An 18665-nucleotide genomic window follows, 5' to 3' on the forward strand; every position below is an offset into this window, starting at 1 on the left:
TTGTTCTCTTTGACATCTGAATTGTGCTCAGAAATGTACTGGGAGCCAATGTAGGTCTCCCAGTCACCAGTCTAGCTGCCGCATTCTGGATTAATTGTAGTTTCCGGGTCGCCTTCAAAGGGAGCCCCACATAGAGTGCAAAGGGAGCCCCACATAGAGTGCAGTCCAAGCAAGAGATAACCAGAGCATGCACCACTCTGGTGAGACAGTCCTACCTACCTAATACCTACAGCACATTTTTTCAGCACAGCCAGTGGATCTGTTTGTTCAATAACAACTGGCATTAGAAAATAAGGTTGTCAAATGTGCACTATGTTACTGGAGCATAAAAAGCCAGTCAACTTCAAACAAGACTAAGCATTTTATTTTTTAATTTGTTTTTTGCTAATGACATCCCCAGCTCATCCCACCTTTAACTGGCTTTGCCAATGATCTGCCAGGGTTTTCTTTTTGTCATTTCAATACACACGAAAAGTAGATTTTTTGCCTTCTCCACATTTCCATGCCAAGGATTAACACCACATTGCCTTTTTCCCTTCTTGATATTTCTGCAGTTGGACACTTCTGTGAATAGCAATATTTGCTTTTTATTGGTTTTTTTAAAAAAATAATACCCCCAGACTGACACCTCAGATCAGGCACAAATATCCTTCCTCCATCCTAAGACAACTTTTGTTTTAAAAAATGAATATAGTGCCTCTGAACAGGTACAAAATCTCCATTCTGAGAACACAGTTTGTTTGTTTGTTTGTTTGTTTGTTTGTTTGTTTGTTTGTGTTTGTTAATAACTTTATTGCCCGCCTTTCAACAATTTAAATTTCAGTATTAAAAGCAGTTAAACAAGCCTAATCCAGCTAGATATATGCAATTTAAAAACAAACTGATTCCCCTCACAGAGCTATAGTTCCCCCAGTACCCTGAGGTGAGGGAGTGGCTGTGAAACCATTCTGAGAACTGTAGCTGTGGTTGGAATAGGGGTCTCCTAACAATTCCCAGCACCTTTAAAAAAAACCTACAGCTTCCAAAATTCTTTTGGGGAAGCCATGCCCATTGAAAGTGACCTGACACTGCTTTAAATGTATAGTGCAAGTGAGGCATGATATTGTCTTGGTTGCCCTGGTAGATGGCCTATACCAGCAGTTAGGCAGGAGGACTATGACCCTTTCAATATTACCAACCATGGTAACCTTGTGAAACACCTGGGCAGCATGCGGCCAGAAGGAGCCATTATGTGCTGGCTCCTGTCTTTCCTAGGTAAAGGTTGTACCAATACTGTTCCGCTCCATGCCCATTGGCTTCTGGGAGCCAGTGCTATACCCTGTCCCAATATTATTCAACATCTACAATGTTGGCATCACTGACACTTACCAGGACAAGGCAAGGGCAGGTGCCAGCCAGGTCAGGGCTGCATGATTGCACCAGCAAGAGCACTGGATTGGCCCTGCCCCATTTCCACACCATCCCAGGAAGCAACAGTGACACCAGCGTCAGGAGGGCAATTGTGTGGCACCAAGCCAGCATTCTGTCTCCTAATGGTAGAGGTTGGATAGGGGTATGAGTGACATTGATATAGTGATGATACCAAAATTTGTTTCTCCTTTTCATTAGATTCCAGAGAAGCAGTGAAGGTCATAAGCTATTTACTGTGAAGGATAGTATGCGGGTGAGCAAACTGAGACTTAATCCAGACCGGAAAGAAGTACATTGGTCAACTAGGAAATCTGATTCAGTTGCACTGCTTGTTTGGGACTTTCCTTGTTTCTGGCTCTGGAGTGATCATGAACACCTTTGGTTGTGCCCTTGGCTGGAGAAGGTAGCCTCAATTGGATTATTATTTTTTAATCACTTGACCATAATTCTGCACCAGCACCAATGGCTCCCAATTTGTTTTGAAGTTCCATTTTGCCTTTAAATCCCTAAACAGTTTGTGACTAGGATATTTTAAAAAGGATATATTTCTCCTGCATGATGCTGCCAGCATCTCAAGGACCATCAGGGAGGGGGAGGTCCTTTGTGTACCACCACCAAAGAGTGGTTGGAGAATTCATTGGAAATGACTTTTTCTGTTGCAGCAACCAGACTTTGTCCTGAAAGCCCAGATGATTTGTTCTTCAATGGTGTGTCATCAGCTGATAAAAAACAATTCTAATGTGCAAGGTCTTCAGCCTGAGATAGCTGACTGTTTTAATCCTAGTTACAGTATTGTCGGTTTTGCTGCTCAGCTCAGTGATGCTTCTTAAATCTGGATATTTCACTGAAATTTTTTTGAGACTCAAATGCTTATACTGAAACTGTTGTTGGTCACCTTGAAAATTCATGTGAATTAAAGTTCTTTGGGATGAAAATATTTTAAATAACTAAATATGTTCCATTCTTATGCTTCATACAAAGTAGTCAAAAGGTATTCAGAATTTATTATTTTTCAGCTACTTCTGTGGTCTAGAGCCTAAAGAACTCACTGGAAGCAGTGTGGTAGTTTTTACCAAAAGCATACAAATTAACAAAGCCTTTATGTAAGTTTTTCAATTAGTTTGCTGTTTTGCTAAAAGCTCTTCAGGTTGATGGTAAAATCCTCCCATATTTATAAATCCATTCTCTAAGACCACTTTTATGTCAATATACAAGGATGCTTCCAACTCAGGAGAGAGAGTGCCATTGTTATTATTCCCTTACTGTTCTTCATATGCTGCATATTTATTCAAAGTTAATGGCCTGTAATATTTTCTGCATGTTGATACAAAGCTGCACACAATGCAAAAGTGTCTGCCTAATGTGCAAAGAGTTAAGAAGGCTGCCAAACAGCACATCCTTCTACTCCACTGTGTCTTCAAAGACACATTTTACACATCTCTCACAAAGAGCCAATTACCTCACTTGCTCTTAAGGCTACCATGGGGAATTGGGACATTTTCGTATGAATTAAGAGAGAGGCAGATGAGCCATGTAACAAGAACACATATACAGTGGTCCCTCTTAATGTTTCACATAAAGCTTCCATTGCTAGGGTCTGAGGTGTCATTGATTTATTTTCCCTACTTGTGATGCTTAATGAAGTTAAAATAAAAATTTCAAACAGCCCTGCAATACAGAGATACACAACTTTTGTTTTGCTTCTGCCCTGTAACCCATCACACACAAAAATGGAATGCAAGAATGGCATAACCAAGTCTGAAATAACGCACAAGCCAAAAAGCTGACCAAACGTTAAGAGGATGATTTTGTGTGCCAGTGATATGGCATTGTTCAATGGGTGAAGAGATAAAATGAGAGAGTAACACACATACTCCTTCAAAACATGGCATGATTGGTTGGGGTGAGGAAATAAAAAAAGCTTATTAAAGGCATTGAGGGGTATTTAACTAATATTTATATACCTGAAGAAAACTTACTGCAATTAATGGGCCTAACTGAGTCATGATCATTAATTTCAGGGGCTCTACTCTTTGTTAAATACCACCCATGAGTTTTAAACATCTCCGTCAAATCTGAAACGTTAAAGTATCACATGGTGTACTATTGTTTTTTTTAAAAAATGTTGTTTTCTTGTGTTACATCGTTAAATAAATAGGGTTTTTTTACAAATAAATAAAAATAAAACATTGCTGAAATGTTAGACTGTTACAGGAGTGGCCCCAAATATTTTGCTTCTTGAGTCAAGAGACAAAATAGCGCTCCTACCTCTCCACATATAGAAGCTGACCATTATGGCAACTGACTCTTACTTTAAAACTGGTGGTGGGAGAGCAAGCTAACTCAGGAAGTGTGGCTCTGTCCTTTGACATCTCACTGCTGCCTCCATGCCTTTTGGCAGTCATAGGCAAATTCGGCCCTCCAGATGTTTTTGGGACTACAACTCCCATCATCCCTAGCTAACAGGACCAGTGATCAGGGATGATGGGAGTTGTAGTCCAAATCATCTGGAGGGCCAAGTTTGCCTACACCTGCCTTTTGGCATTGGTCTTCTGAGGCAGTTGCCTCACTTCGCCTCATGGTAAGGCTGCCCCAGTGTACTAGTAGAAAGATATGCTTCTTAAAAATATGATGGTAGACATAACTGAAGGCCTTCCGCTTTACTGACTAATATGTCCTGTACAGTCTGAGATTCACACAAGGCTGGCTTGCACTGTGGTTTACACAGCTTTAGACATTAACACCCAAAATCATCATGCCTCTTTAAAGACTATTTTTTATGGCACAAATTTTAATGTACTCAGTCCACTACTATAGTCCCCAAGGGCTTCTGTCATAATAAGGCTTAATCTTTAAGAAGCCATTAAAAATATTCTCTTCCTACAGGAGTTTAAACATAGTCACACCGCTCTGGAAATCCTGTGCACGTGGTGTAACTTTTGTACTAAAACCCCAAGAATTATATATGCTCCAACATACACCACAGATGAAAATAGTGTTTTTATTATTGTGTTTTTGTAACCAGACAAGAGGCTGCTGCCTGTGCCACATACAAACTGACAATTATTTTTCTCCTGTTGTATTTAATATACTTTACAACAGCCTAACTTGTACTAGCTTCTGAAGCAGGGAGTGTTTTCTTCAGTTGCCCAAGCCCATCTCTTGGCACATCTAGTAATGGCTTTGGTAAATGGCTGATGAGCTGCCCCTCTGAGATCCTGCTTTCAGGAGGTGGCTGAAACTTGAAGAACAAGTGAATTTGGGATCGTAGAGAACTCTGTCAGAAACAGCGGCAGAAATTCCCACAATCTGCTTATTTGTCAGAAGCGAGGAACGGAAACCATGCAAGCAAATAGTGGTCATTTTAGGCCTTAAATATTGCACAAATAATTGTGTTATTTAATGCATTTTTTATGTCTCCCTTCTGTTGAAATGCATTGAAATTAATCACATAATTAAGTACCTGTATGTAAGATTCTGCTACAGCAGATAGCAAGATTAATAATGTAGCTTTTAGAAGACCACATTGTAACAGAACAGAAACAATGCAGACTGTAACAAAACCATGGTGGGACAGAAATCATGGCCTCTTGAGTGCATTTTTGTGTACACTAACAATATGTTAAAATGACATTCTCCTCCCACAATTTAAAAAAATAAAGACAGTTATTTGCCAGGAAGAAATATCAGAAAACCAAGAGTAAGTCTGTGTTACGTATATGAAATTCACACAGTGGCAGCTTGGGAATTTACTGCATCAGAACATGGAACGAGACAAGGAGAAAGTACTTGAAACTGCATAATCACCTTGCAAAACTGGGACCATATTTTATGACATTTCAGGGGCATAACTACTGGCATTCCCTGTTCCAAGCATGCCTATGCTGGAGCCTCTTAGGAGTGGACCAGTACTCAGAAATAAGATTTCTGATACCGCGCTTCCTAAAAATACTTTCCATTTCAGAATATCTATATACACAATATTTCTTTTTCTCCCTTGGTTTTTTTTTCTGGTGGCTTATTGTTGTTCTTTAGTCATTTAGTCGTGTCTAACTCTTCATGACGCCATGGACCAGAGCACGCCAGACACCCCTGTCTTCCACTGCCTCCCACAGCTTGGTCAAACTCATGTTCATAGCTTCGAGAACACTGTCCAACCATCTCGTCCTCTGTCGTCCCCTTCTCCTTGTGCCCTCCATCTTTCCCAACATCAGCGTTTTTTCCAGGGAGTCTTCTCTTCTCATGACGTGGCCAAAGTATTGGAGCCTCAGCTTCAGGATCTGTCCTTTCTCCCAGTGTCCTGCTGCTTGATAGACAAGACATAATAGAAAACTTTGTGCATGGCACATGCCGTCAATCCGAAGAAATAAACCCAAAAGAATAGAGATGGTGGGACATATTTAGAGAGATAAGAAAGATGGATACTAAGTAGAGAGAAGCTTGCTCCTCTAATGTCCCATGGAAACATGGAACACATCACACAGGATTCTGGATCAGGTTCATATAAAGTAGGTCCGTGGCTGATTTGCGCACCTTTCATGCTTCCCACCTAATGGGAAATCATGTAGCTCCTCTACTTTGAGATGTCTATGTTCCAGATGTCAGGGAAGTTCACAGATCCCATTGCAGAAGAAATGTAACATTCTTCTCTTGAGATATTAGAAGGGAAGCACTTTTTAAAAAACTAAATTGAAGGCATGAAAAGAGAATGGTCAAGTCAGTCATACACCTGCTTTCTCCACACTGGTAGAGATGTCTGAAGCTACTTTCAGATACACCCCAGTAAGCTGAAGTGCAAGGCCCTGTCCTCATTTGCTTGAGATACAAATTCTACTGTGGTCTGTATCTTGTGAAACATGAGCCATAGCCCTGCAGCAATTTATAGTTTTGACATGATTAGACAAGAAAAGATTACATCCCACACAGTTTCCTTTTCATACACACGAAGTCTAAATAAAATGTCAGTAGTTTTCAAAGTATTCCATCTTCTTTATTATTTAAATTAAAACAGACTCAAGAGGGGAAAAGAAAATAACCTCAAAGATAAGCTATAGCTTCTTCACACACTCACACTTCAGTAGCCCCATTTCTGAACGATTATTGTCAATAACGGAGTATACAGATGTCTCCTCATTTTCTTCAGCTTGACTCTATGAAAGGCAGTTTGCTTTTTACAGACGGAGAAGTCTGGAAGATGATAACCACTTGCCAATGGCTACATAATGAGACTACAGCTAAAGCGGGTCTTGAACCCAGGTCTCAAACATTTGATTCCTACTCTTTCTGTACTGGTGTGAGTGACTCTCACACCAGAAACCTCCAAGCCAGACCCACTAACAGAAGTGAATGTTGTTTAAGCTGTGACCTGTCTTCAAGTTATATGACTAAGGGGAAATAAAATGCAGGCTGCCAACTGTGCCACTTTGCACTGCTCATGATGACAGCCCTTTATGGAAGTTCTGAGAGAGAGCCTACAGGCCTTGCCATTCCTAGCATCCATGGGTGTAAGTGGAGCCTGTGGTGTGGGCAAGGGCTCTCCTTGTGATTTTGAACCCTGTGTTATAAAGGCTGTGAGTCATGGGAAGAGTCTACACTGGGGTAGCTAACATGGCACCTGTCAGATGTCTTCACCAACACTTCTCAGCATCCCTGATCTTGGGCCATGTTGAGTTGGGCTGCCAGCAATTGTAGTCCAAAACATCTAGAGGACTACACATGGACTATGCCTGTTCCCCAAGCACACAGAAGGTCCCCTATTACAGGTGTTTCTCTCCCCTTCCATGTGATTACAATGACATGGAGCTGAAAGCCCCCAAAGAGATGATTTACTCATTGCTCCTGAGATACTATTTTAATACACTGCAAGTAGGGGCTTTTTTGTTATTTTTGGTAAGGAGAAGCATTCAGGCAGATGATCCCTTGCCTGAAGTCCGGTGTGGTCTAGTCTAGCAAAAGTTATTATCCTGATTGCCTGGCTTAGCTCTAGAGCTGAGCCCAGACTGATCTTGCAGCTATCAGCATTCATTTGTGTTTACAAAATGTGTATAAAAATTCTATTTTTAAACCACAACTCTTTTCAAAATCCCATATATCTATGTGTACACACATGCATACACACAAACACAGCTGTGTTGGTTTGCAGGTCACATGAGTCAGTATTAAAACAAACAAACATGTTACTAACCAACTTCTAGTCACTGCTAACCTTGTTCCGGTGCCTCCCTTACACCACATAGAAAAAAGTATGGTAGAACATACATGTTAGAAGCTTTCCAAAGGCTTTTGTGCTAGTTTGCTAAAGGTTAGTAAGGATGAGCACATTTCTTTTGAGTTTTAAAGAAGTTTCATACCTTATGAACAAAGAGTATCACAAGATGTGCAACTCACTTGTGATTCACCCCCCCCCCCCGGTTTTTGTTTTTGTTTTTTGCTCTTTCAAATGCAAAAATGCAAATGCCAGATGCATGTGGAGAGTGAGCCTCCCCATTCCACAAATTAAAGAGGAAGCAATGAAAAAGAGGGAGCTCAGGTCAAACACTCTTCCTCTGTCACCACTGGTTTGCAATGTCCAAAGCTGCCTTTAGCATCCGTCCTCTAAATCCAATGTTCCTTTCACTCTATGTTTTATCATCTGCAGACAGTTAACTGTATACACTTGCTCCATAGCTCTGGGACTGAACTAACATAATGCCTTGGGAATATCACGCTTGACTTGCTAGTGCAACTCCATATCAAAATGGAAATAGATTCTGGGAGTAGTGTTCTATCCAATTAGGTGGTTTTGCAAGAAGGTTCTATTAGGGGGGTTCAGTTTTCACTCCTGTATTCTAGATTTTTTCCCCTCACTCCTGAATTGCAAAAGAAGGGCAAATTCATCATTTTTAAAGAAGCTATTGTTCCCTTCAAGTGGCTTGACATTTGAGAGCCAAACTACATTAAGGCAGACAGAGTGTAACCTCATTTTTTATTACCCTGTCCAGTAAGGGACTCTAGCAGAGCATGAACATTTAATTACTTTGCATTTTAGACTACACACAATGTTAATTAGATTGAGAGAACACTACAGCAGGCACGCCATGGTAATGGTCAGTTGATGAGTAAAGTCAATAGGATCATATACACAGATCTCAACAGCAAAAGGGTAAACCCAGCTGTCAATCGAGCTTCACATGACTCTGAATTTTGTTATGGAACAGGTAAAAAAATTATGTTACCCTGACTCTTAGGTTGAACACAGATGTTTTGCTTGTTAGAAAGCTTTGGCTAGCCAGTCTATACTATGCTTCTTTTACAACACCCACCTGTCATAACCTAACATACATGATGTCAGGTGATGGACGGGGGAAGATGGGGCTTATCTAAATAGGCTTATGTTCAGAGTTTATGCAAGGGCTATCTGTATAATGACTTTGATGGATGCTGCTTGAACTGGACTACGTCAGCCCTGGGTAGCTTGCGCGCAGCCTTCCCCATCAACCCTAACCATTGAGGGTACCATGCTTGCTGGGGCTGATGCTTGGATGTTCAACAACATATGGAGAGCACACAGCTAGGAGAAGGTCACTATAAATCCATCTGGCTTCATCCTAAAGGGTTGTGGAGAACTAGAAAGAACCAGATTACCAGGAAATTTTTCCATTTGTATTGATGTAAACCTCCAGAATGTATTTTGTATAGCTAACTATTTAGCTCTATCCCCAGTGTATGTTATCTTATTGCTATAGCTAGTGGCTAATGCAAATAAAGTTCCTATCTATTTAACAAGCACAAAGTTGCATCTGGGTCTTGTGACTGTGCATTGCTTACAGGATTCACAGTGCAGATGCCTACATGCAACTGACAAACTGCCTGTTTACAGCTCTCTGGAAGCCATTGCAATGAGGCCAACCCCTCCAAGTAAGGGCTGCAGGATTTTCTTTTGCGAAGGGGTGACTTCTCTTCCAACATCCACATGGGAATCCAGAGACAACACGCAGGTCCCATTCCACTCGCACAATGACTGACAACCACACACCTTGTCATGTCCTCTGCAATCAGGAAGTTCTTCCCTTCCACAAAGTGCTTCTAACATTCCTCCTATGAAATCAGTAACAGAGTTGAATTACTGCGAAAGGCTTGCTCTCCTTTCAGAGGAATGCCTTGTAAATCTATGACAATCTGGGCATTTCTAGCTCACTACAGACACCCCCACATTTTTTTTCAGTCACCATTTACAGCATTTCACATTTACCAGACAGGCAGTATAATGAAAGGAGTTTTTGCTGCTGTGAGAGGCAGTAATAAGCCCATGCCTTTTGCACCTGATTAAATATTAGCTTTTCCTAACAATAAGCAAGTCTGACTAAACAAAGTCAGACGACAGTAAGTCAATTAATGAATATGCAGCAACCTCCTTTATCAAGTTAGCTTTGGAGGAAAGAAATATAATAGGAAGAGCTGTTATGTGCTCCAGGCCATTCTTTGCATACAGCACACAATGCATTAAATTATTTGTGCTCCTGAAATTTTAGGCTTTCAGTTTCTTTTATTTTTTTTAAAGGAGGAATCCACATTTGTTTTCACTGTCACAGTTTGTGTTGGAAAAACCCCTTTGGTGTTGGATTGTGTGTAAGTGGCAGGGGGGAATGCTGGCTAATGCGAAGAGCTCAAAAATGAAAAATAAGTGGAGGGTACAGATGGTGTCTTCCACAGGACATCTGTGCCATCTGCACCTTGCTGCTTCTGCCCATGACTTTCAACTTGTTAGCAGCAATAGAAGCACATGCAATATGACACTAGGCTCCAGAATGCAGGTACAGCCCAATACATTTTGCTACTTGAGCATAGTAGGGAATGCCATAGGGAGCACACTGTTCCACCAAGGCTCCTATGATGCAACTGCTGTTCAAGAGAAGCTACTGCCCCATTTGCACCAGGGCTGTGTTCCAAATCTGAAACTGAGCCCTAGCAGTCTTGGCTTTTTGCTCTCCGAAAAACTCCTTAGTGGAACGAGACTGTCCACCATTTACTAGGTGCCCATTTGTGAACCTCCTCACGCACTACATCTATGTAATTGTCACTTACTTGAGCAAGTTCATCCACCCCACTCGCTGTTTTCACCAGCCTTACTAGGTCTTCTTGCATCTTATCCACCCACCGCTTTATCCTACAGAAATAAAAAAGAAGGAGAAAAGAGACGTCCCATTAGATCAAAGGCAAATAGCTATGATGATCACAAGCATAAATAGAGGTTGACAGAATGTCTTCCATGTGGCAGATTGATGCTGAAGTCCCTTTGATAATGCTGTGAATCTGCTCTACTCATACTTTTCCACACCATTCTCTTCCTCGCTTGCTCTCATGGAAACTCTTGGCATATTTTAGATTTAACTTGATTAGGAGGAGCCTCCTGTAAACAGTCTGGCACTGAGAAAGGAGTAAAACGAACAAACAAAAATCACCCAACTAAAGTCTGATACATAAAAATACCACACTGCCTCCAACTGCTTAACAACAGTTATAAAAAAGTAACACACATTTTGCCTCTTGGGAAGTGTTATTAAAAAAAATCCTAAACCCTCTGTATCTTATACTATTTTCTTTTGCTGATTACATTTTTAAAAAGCAAAACACCCAAACATGAGAGTCACTAACAACAACAAAAAGCATTTTCCAGAAAGAATATTCTCATATAATGCATTTTATCCCAGTAGAGAGAGAGAAATGCAAATAGTGCAAAATATTTTGTTATCTGGCTTTTCCTGTGGCAAAAAAGCAAAACCACATATTCTTCATTTTGCTATGCAAGGGAATAGATTTGGAACTTTGGCTTGTTAACATGGATTCAGGGGGAGCTAATCTATGTGAATCAGAGAACATACACACAGTTATACTAGACAAAATGAACTCAGATGATCACAGATAAGAAAACTATTAGTATTCTTTTAAAGATACTATATTTGTATATTATTTTCCCATTCTTAAAATCCCTTAAAAGTGTATTACTGAAAATGAACTTGAGTTGCTTCCAGGCAGGTGTGGTCTCTCATGGCTGTTTTTCAAATGCCAAACTAAGTTTGGATGTATTTACTATTGATCGATACACACACAAACACATATATGTCTAGACACAGAGAGCTAAGTCGACAGTATACCACTTGGGATGATGTAATACATTCTCCTTATTAGAAAAAAAAATCTAATCAAGGATTCCATGCTTTACTGAATTTTCGTTTCTTACATGTGTCAAGAGTGGGGGAGAATAGGAAGGGAAGAAAACAAGAGCCCTCTGGCTGCCAAAATGCTTGTCTGGTGTTTCGTTGAATGCTAGCCTGTGGTGTATTTCTGCCTGACAGCTGCTCATGGTCAGAGTTTATTTAACAACAAGAAAAATGTCACACCAAACGTGAAGTCTGGGGCCTTAAGGAGACAGCACTGGGTTTCTTTGATGCTGTTTAGGGCATCAACAAAACAAAGGTTCAGGCAAAAGGGTTTTTTTCTTGACTGTTCAAGCAGAACATTAAACTGCAATGAAAACCATGTCAAAAAGAGAGGAAGCCCATAGGATTTGCATTATGCCCAGGAGAGGGAGATGGCATGTTAAATGACAACAGCTCCTCCCACCTCTGCCCCCTCCAGCTCTCTGCCCGTGCAAATTGCTGGTGAGTTTTTAAGATTCAGATGAGCTGCTTTTGTCTCCTTACGAAGGTTGTGTTTACACCATTTAAACCACATTGCTTCCCCCAAAGAACCCTGGGAACTATAGTTCCCTCCAGAGAGAGCTGCAAAATCACAGTACTCTTACAAGCTACCGTTCCCAGGATTTTTTTTGGGGGGGGGGAGTCATGTGATTTCAATTTATAGTGCATGCATGGTCCTTGATGCTTCTGTGCTCAAGAAGAGGGAGTAAGCATTTGCTTGTGGGGGAGGCATGTTCTGTTGGCTTTTCTTAATTTGTGATGCACAGTAACCCTTATTGCAATCCAGAGAACTACAGTGTGTCCAGAAGGACTTTTTGTTTTTGTTTATTTCTGTCAATAGCGGCTACCACCAGGGACACCATTTCAAATAGAGGTAAATCACATCTTACGCTGATTATATTTATGCGATCACAGCTTTGCATGGGGAGGGGGAATAAATAAATAAATGGAGAGTGGAGGAATCCCACTCTCCATTTATTTATTTCCCACACACAAACCTGCACACAGCTGCCATGGGGAGCTTTTCCAGTTTTGGAAAAGCAGCAGGACGGCTCTAAAATGCAGCCAGAAGCCTTGTGTGGCCTTCCCAAAGCCAGGCAAGCAGCCCTCCACCTCATGGGGAAAGATAGGGCCAGGGATTCCTGCCTTTTAGGCTTACACATGGACTCCCCAGAACTGAGCCCTTGCATAAGACACGAGATACCTGCATACAAAGGAGAATGAGGATAATTTTTGTGTTATAGTGGTTGCCAATTCACTTCTGAGCTATTTAGGCTCCTGGCAGGCCTGGCCCTTCCATTGAGTAGAGTGAAGCAACCACCTCATGCATCTGATGTAGAGTGTTGTGACAGAGCAACAAATAAAATATTTCATTTTACAATAAACTCAATGTGGGAATTTCTGCCTTGCCTGCCAAGATATCTTGGGCTGCAATTTGGATACTCATACTCTGTATCTTGGGCTGGAGTGGGACATTTGCTCTTCTGCACAGCATTTTGATGGCTGTGCTCTGTGGCTACTTTCTGCATTAAGACTTCTTGTGTTACTTTATTTATTATTTCTTCTAACATGGGGAAGGTTAAAAAATGGTCACCACTTTATTTAGCTTTTTTTAAGGAAAGTTTTCCTGTGCAATTTCATTCTCACTGATGCAAATACTCTGCATTTTGTAACATGAGTGTATATATCCTTGTATCATTTCTTCCTCTTTTCATGTCAAAGCCCCTTGATTCTGTACATTTTCTTGTTATAATTTGTTTTAGAAGCTGTCTCATGCCTAGAAGTCTAGAAATACTTTGTTTAATGTGGGAGACAAGAGAATCATGGTATTCAACAACATCTTTCTCTTCCTTTCATTCTGTTGGTTCCACTTTACCAGACAAACAAACAATCCCCAAATGAAGGACAGTCTATCCCAGGACAATTCAAAAGAAAAGAAATGGTATTTTCAGAATTAAGATAAATGAGATTTGAGTCAGTCATATATTAGCAGTGCAAATCATTTCCCCCTCCTGCCCAGAATGGCCTTCAGTATGAGAGCCAAATATTTCTTTTTTAAAACAAAACTTAATAACATGCAACAATGAAAGTAGTACACGAAGGGACAATGTGCCCAGCTGCACAACTACCACAGACACTCATGGTCCCCTGTCCACAGGATATGAATATCTAAAACTCTGAGAGAAAGACCAGAGACTGTGATTAGCAAGCATAGCTAGAGGCAGGAGACAAACGGGAACGGGAAAATTCAGGGATTACATTCTCCCTGGGATAGATCAGGAGCAGGCACCATACTCATTCGTGTATTGCTTCAGTTTCTGAGGGTGTGTTTTTTGTTTTTTACACAGGGCTTAATTTGAGATGGGATATAGGGATTAGGATAGGGTTTGTCTGAGAGACTTAGGTCAAATCTTAGTTTAAGATCCGCTCTGAGGAGAATGTCAATAGCTAGAGGAAGGAGCCTTGTAGCTTAGATAGTAAGACTTGTGTTGAGTGTCTTGGGAAAGTATACAGACAGAAGTAAAGGGGAGGCTGAGTCTGAGTCAGCAGAAGTAGAAACTGTGAGAAAACAGTCTATTTGGGTCTCATTCCAGTAAGGGGAGAGATCTTCTAGAAAGAGAAGACTCCCAAACCAGTTAAAAGGAGTGAGGTGATCCTCTAGGTGTGATATATTAATTGGCATACCTCAGGAGTGGGATTGTTAAGAGGTTGGGTAACTGACAAAAAGTGCCCCTCAGTCATGAACCAGAGTATTAAGTTGTGAAGGAAGTTGTGCTGCGTCAAAAGTATTTAATACCTGTCATAACTATGTAAAGAAATGGGAGTGAAGTAACAGAAACTGAGTTAAGCATTTTACCACTTATTATAGAAACTGAACATCTACCTGAAGTGTAACAACTGATTTTTAGCAACTGAAGTTTAAGGGAAGCCATGCATTTTCTGCTTTGTTTTAATGCCTGCAACATCTTTAGATTTAGTGTAATTAAGTTAACTGTTTCTCAAAAAAACACAACTCCTGACCCATCTTTGTTTTACCAACTTTGCACTGTAAATAAAACCTTGTGCCAAAGACACCAAATCACTAAGTTTTCCTTCAAACACATACCAAAAGATAACATGTGGTTTTTATGATGGGATATGTATGTAGTTTTGGATCCGCTACATAATTGGTCTACAGTGGTGGGATCCACTACAACTGTGTAGACCCTTTGCCACTTTGCTCTTCCCTCCTGGTAAAAAACAGCAACCCATCTGCCGAGAGGCTAGTATAGCAGGTCCAGCTCACCTGGCAAACTGCTTCCGGGCAGACAAAATCTTAAAAAGGAGAACTTGTAGCACATCTTCAAGTCATGAAGCATTTCTCTCTCCATCATCACACTTCAAATTGTAGACATACATACTAGCAAACTGTATGCTGATTTCTGTTATATTTGCCAGGGGAGGATGAAGAAGAGAAGGAAATCCTAAATATTATCCCTTTGTTTGTTGAATTATTAGCATATTTTAAAGTATGAAAGTGGTCTAAAGCTTATGAGATTCCTCAAGCTCAACCCAGAAAAGGGGGGGAAAGATATATTGTGATCAGTGCCTTTTGGACACTGCAAAATAAGGCTTCCTAGTCTCAAAATGAGAGTCTGTTATTGCTCAAAGTTTGGTAGTAAAGAGAATCAAGACATTCCATATAGAACTCAGGATCTCTCCCAACACCATGAGATTAAAGTCTTTTAAGCATTAGTTTGCATATTGGCTAATTTACTTTCCACTATTATGCATAAAAGAAAATTTTCATTTGCAGCCGTGCATTAAGTGAAATGAAAATGTCTCCTTATAGAAATTAATGTTAGGTCATTATTTTAATACTTTCTCTCCATTTTTCCTCATTAAATTAATAGACACATATGTCTAGCACAAAATAATTTGGATCATGTATTGACATAAATATAGAGAGCTGTACACATCATAAGAAAAATTAATAATTTAAGCAATTCAAGAAGATGACTGTGATAAAGCAGTTAAATGAGAAGTATCTCACAGAAAAGATACAAGACTTAATTAAGATAGGGTTCATTGATTGCCATTGTTTCCTGGAGGTGTTTCATTAAAGGCTCTTAAAAATGGCTATTTATTGCTTATACCGAGTAAATTAATCAAATGCTCAAATCAAGCTTTTACTGCTACGCTCTAAAACTCAGTTATTACCACTCATAGTTAGACTCCTGGAAATTTATCATGCATAATGAGTTTAAGAAAACTTTTGTAGTACTTTGTTTAATAAAAAAACCACCAGAGTAAGATTGAGCTCTTATTAATCTTGTTTATATTTAAAATAGTTCCTGGCACATGAAACAAAACATAAGGCCCAAATTCTTAACCTAGTCTGTTAGCTGCAGTTTTATTTTTAGCACAACATGGACTAGCTCCTAATAGCAACATAATCCAACTTTGGTTGAGTCTTCATGAAACAAACCAGTACAGTGGTACCTTGGGTTACATATGCTTCAGGTTACATATGCTTCAGGTTACAGACTCTGCTAACCCAGAAATAGTACCTCGGGTTAAGAACTTTGCTTCAGGATGAGAACAGAAATCGTGCTCTGGCAGTGCAGCGACAGCGGGAGGCCCCATTAACTAAAGTGGTACCTCAGGTTAAGAACAGTTTCAGGTTAAGAATGGACCTCCAGAACGAATTAAGTTCTTAACCCAAAGTACCACTGTATTTACATATTTCAAAACCATGAGTTGAGTTAACCAGAAAAAACTTTTGCTGCTTGAACAGAAGCAAAAGAATTCTGTATTAATTTTCCTTCCTCTTGCTTTTCCCTATCTAATCCAAAAACAGTGCAGTTTTGAAATTAGTGAGTCAAATGAGTGCAGTTTAGAAAGTTTTTGTCCACCATCTTGATTGAAAATAGCATCCAATTGTATCAAAAAATATAGAGGAAAACCTGTGCCTTGACTGTAAGTATCATCATGCAAAATTTGGTTACGGTAACATGAATATCCAAATGCATAATGAACAACTTTCCCAAATATAAAGTAAATAAGATATAAAGTCAGTTCTTTAGAACCCTTTTCAGGTGCTAAATACTCATGTGAGCAGGGCCAAAAATACTAAACTCCATCCCATGTTGGAAGGTGAAGTTCTGAAATAGGGAACTCTCTGTACTCATAGAGGGCTCTCCATGCAATTTAAACCCTGGAATACCAGGGTTCTAAAATCACATGGAAGCCTCCACAATCACAGGAGCTCCCAAATTCAGAAATTTGCCCACCAGTTTGTGGCAGGTGATGGAGGGGAGGACTCTATTGTGTTAATTTCCTCTCTTCAGATTGCCTGAAGAGGGCTAAATTTCCACCACAATCAATACTATCAAGAAACAGAACACAGAAAGTAGATCAAAGGGCAGCAGGAACAGGCTTGATTCATAGTGACTTGCATTAAATTCTAGTGAGACAATGTATGCAGATTGCAACTGGGGCACAGCTGAGGAGTGAAACCTGCCACTTTCCCCAGACACTGGGGTCACAGAGGGCAGGGAACAGACATAGCTTAATGCTACCCCTGAGGTCAGTATTTTAATACGTACCAGAGTCATGAACCATGTTTGCATCTAAAATAACTGAATACTAAATACGGTAGTAGAGGAAGGAGAGGGGAAAGGATGCTTGGGCTATAATTGTACCGCAGATGAACTGGCTTCAGTGGGCTGATAATCAAAGCGGGACACTTTAAGGGCTGACATATAAAACAGAATGTCAGTATCACATCCTGTATCTGTCACAAGTTCACCACCTACATCTCCACCCCCACAATCCAGTTCAAAGCACTTATAGTGGGGTTCATGCTAAGTGCTCTGCCTTTCTTGTGTCTCTTCATAGAGGTAACTGTAAACAGGTAAGTAAGCAACCACAGGATCACAGAACCAGAATGCAGGATTCCCATTGTCCGGCTTCTGGCAACAACTAGGCAAATCAAAGCATTGGAATAAGGTTCTTTCTTCCCCATCACTGAATACAAGTCAATGCCTATACTTGCATGGGTAAACCAAACATATATATTACCACAATGGCTAGGCAAAGCATGATGAATGCTAAGTAAGCAAGGACGCAGGATTAACTTGCATGCCCATTTCATGGATTGGCAAATGCTTCTTGAACCATCCTGCAAATAGCAAGTATAGTTGAGGCAGCCAGTATGGTTGTTGGAATGTCTTGCACCCATATGCACAACTTTCCGTAACTTTTGCAGAGTTCCACACAAGCGGTGAGAAAAGATGTTCTCCACAAGACATCATGCTCTGCCATGAAGAAACCAGCGCTGATGATGCTATCAGGACCCAGAACACGCGTTATGTTTTCACCTTGCATCAATGCATATTCCAGGTAGCTGCTATTATGGATCATTGGCTATTTTAATTAACTTTTTTTAAATGCAGCATTTTTGCTTACACTTTGGAGAGGAATAACTTGCTGGCTACCAGATCCATGGTGCAGGTTTTTACACAAACAAAAGCAACAAAGCAGAATCATAATCAAACAGAGGAAGAAAGGGGGTGGGGTGAGAAATGCCCACAGGCCCCATCCCCATATCCCCAGCAACCAATATTCACACAATGGAAGGGAGGACATTCTAAGAAACACAAAGACTCCCCTCTGTGATTTAGAACCTACATTCCTAATCCCACTGACCTGGGACTATGCCCCATTCAATTAAGTAGCAATTACTTTTGAGTACATATGGTTACGATTGGGTTGTAATTAAGAACCCAACACATGGGCCACAGGGGTGGCCCTGTTCTCTTCTCCTGTACCATTCTGGGCACATGGAAGATCACATCTAAAGTGGGCTAGAGATTCAAACAGACCCTTCACACAGTTTTTATTTATCTCATAGTGAATCAGATCAATAACCAGCCCCTTCTGATACAAAATCCTAACTGCATACAACATCAAGTTACCCTCAGACTGTGTGGTAGAATTCTCACACAACACTAATATCTCAAAGTACCGTTATCAAAATGCAATGGCAGAATAAATCTCATTTAATAGGACTTTGTGAAATAAATGCACAGCTTT

At 40.4% G+C, this 18665-nt stretch overlaps 1 protein-coding gene across 6 annotated transcripts in view; it reads right to left on the reverse strand.

The window, feature by feature from the left end:
- The window catches only part of CACNA2D1 (calcium voltage-gated channel auxiliary subunit alpha2delta 1), a 399180-nt gene that overhangs the window by 323223 nt on the left and 57292 nt on the right, over positions 1-18665 (reverse strand). For all 6 annotated transcript variants that reach the window (XM_083701347.1, XM_083701346.1, XM_083701345.1 and 3 more), the window contains exon 2: positions 10474-10555. In XM_083701347.1, the coding sequence (XP_083557473.1) occupies positions 10474-10555 (82 nt within the window). The remainder of the gene's footprint in view (positions 1-10473; positions 10556-18665) is intronic.

This window comes from Podarcis gaigeae (assembly GCF_964106915.1).
Source record: "Podarcis gaigeae genome assembly, chromosome: 10".
Taxonomy (NCBI): Eukaryota; Metazoa; Chordata; class Lepidosauria; order Squamata; family Lacertidae; genus Podarcis; species Podarcis gaigeae.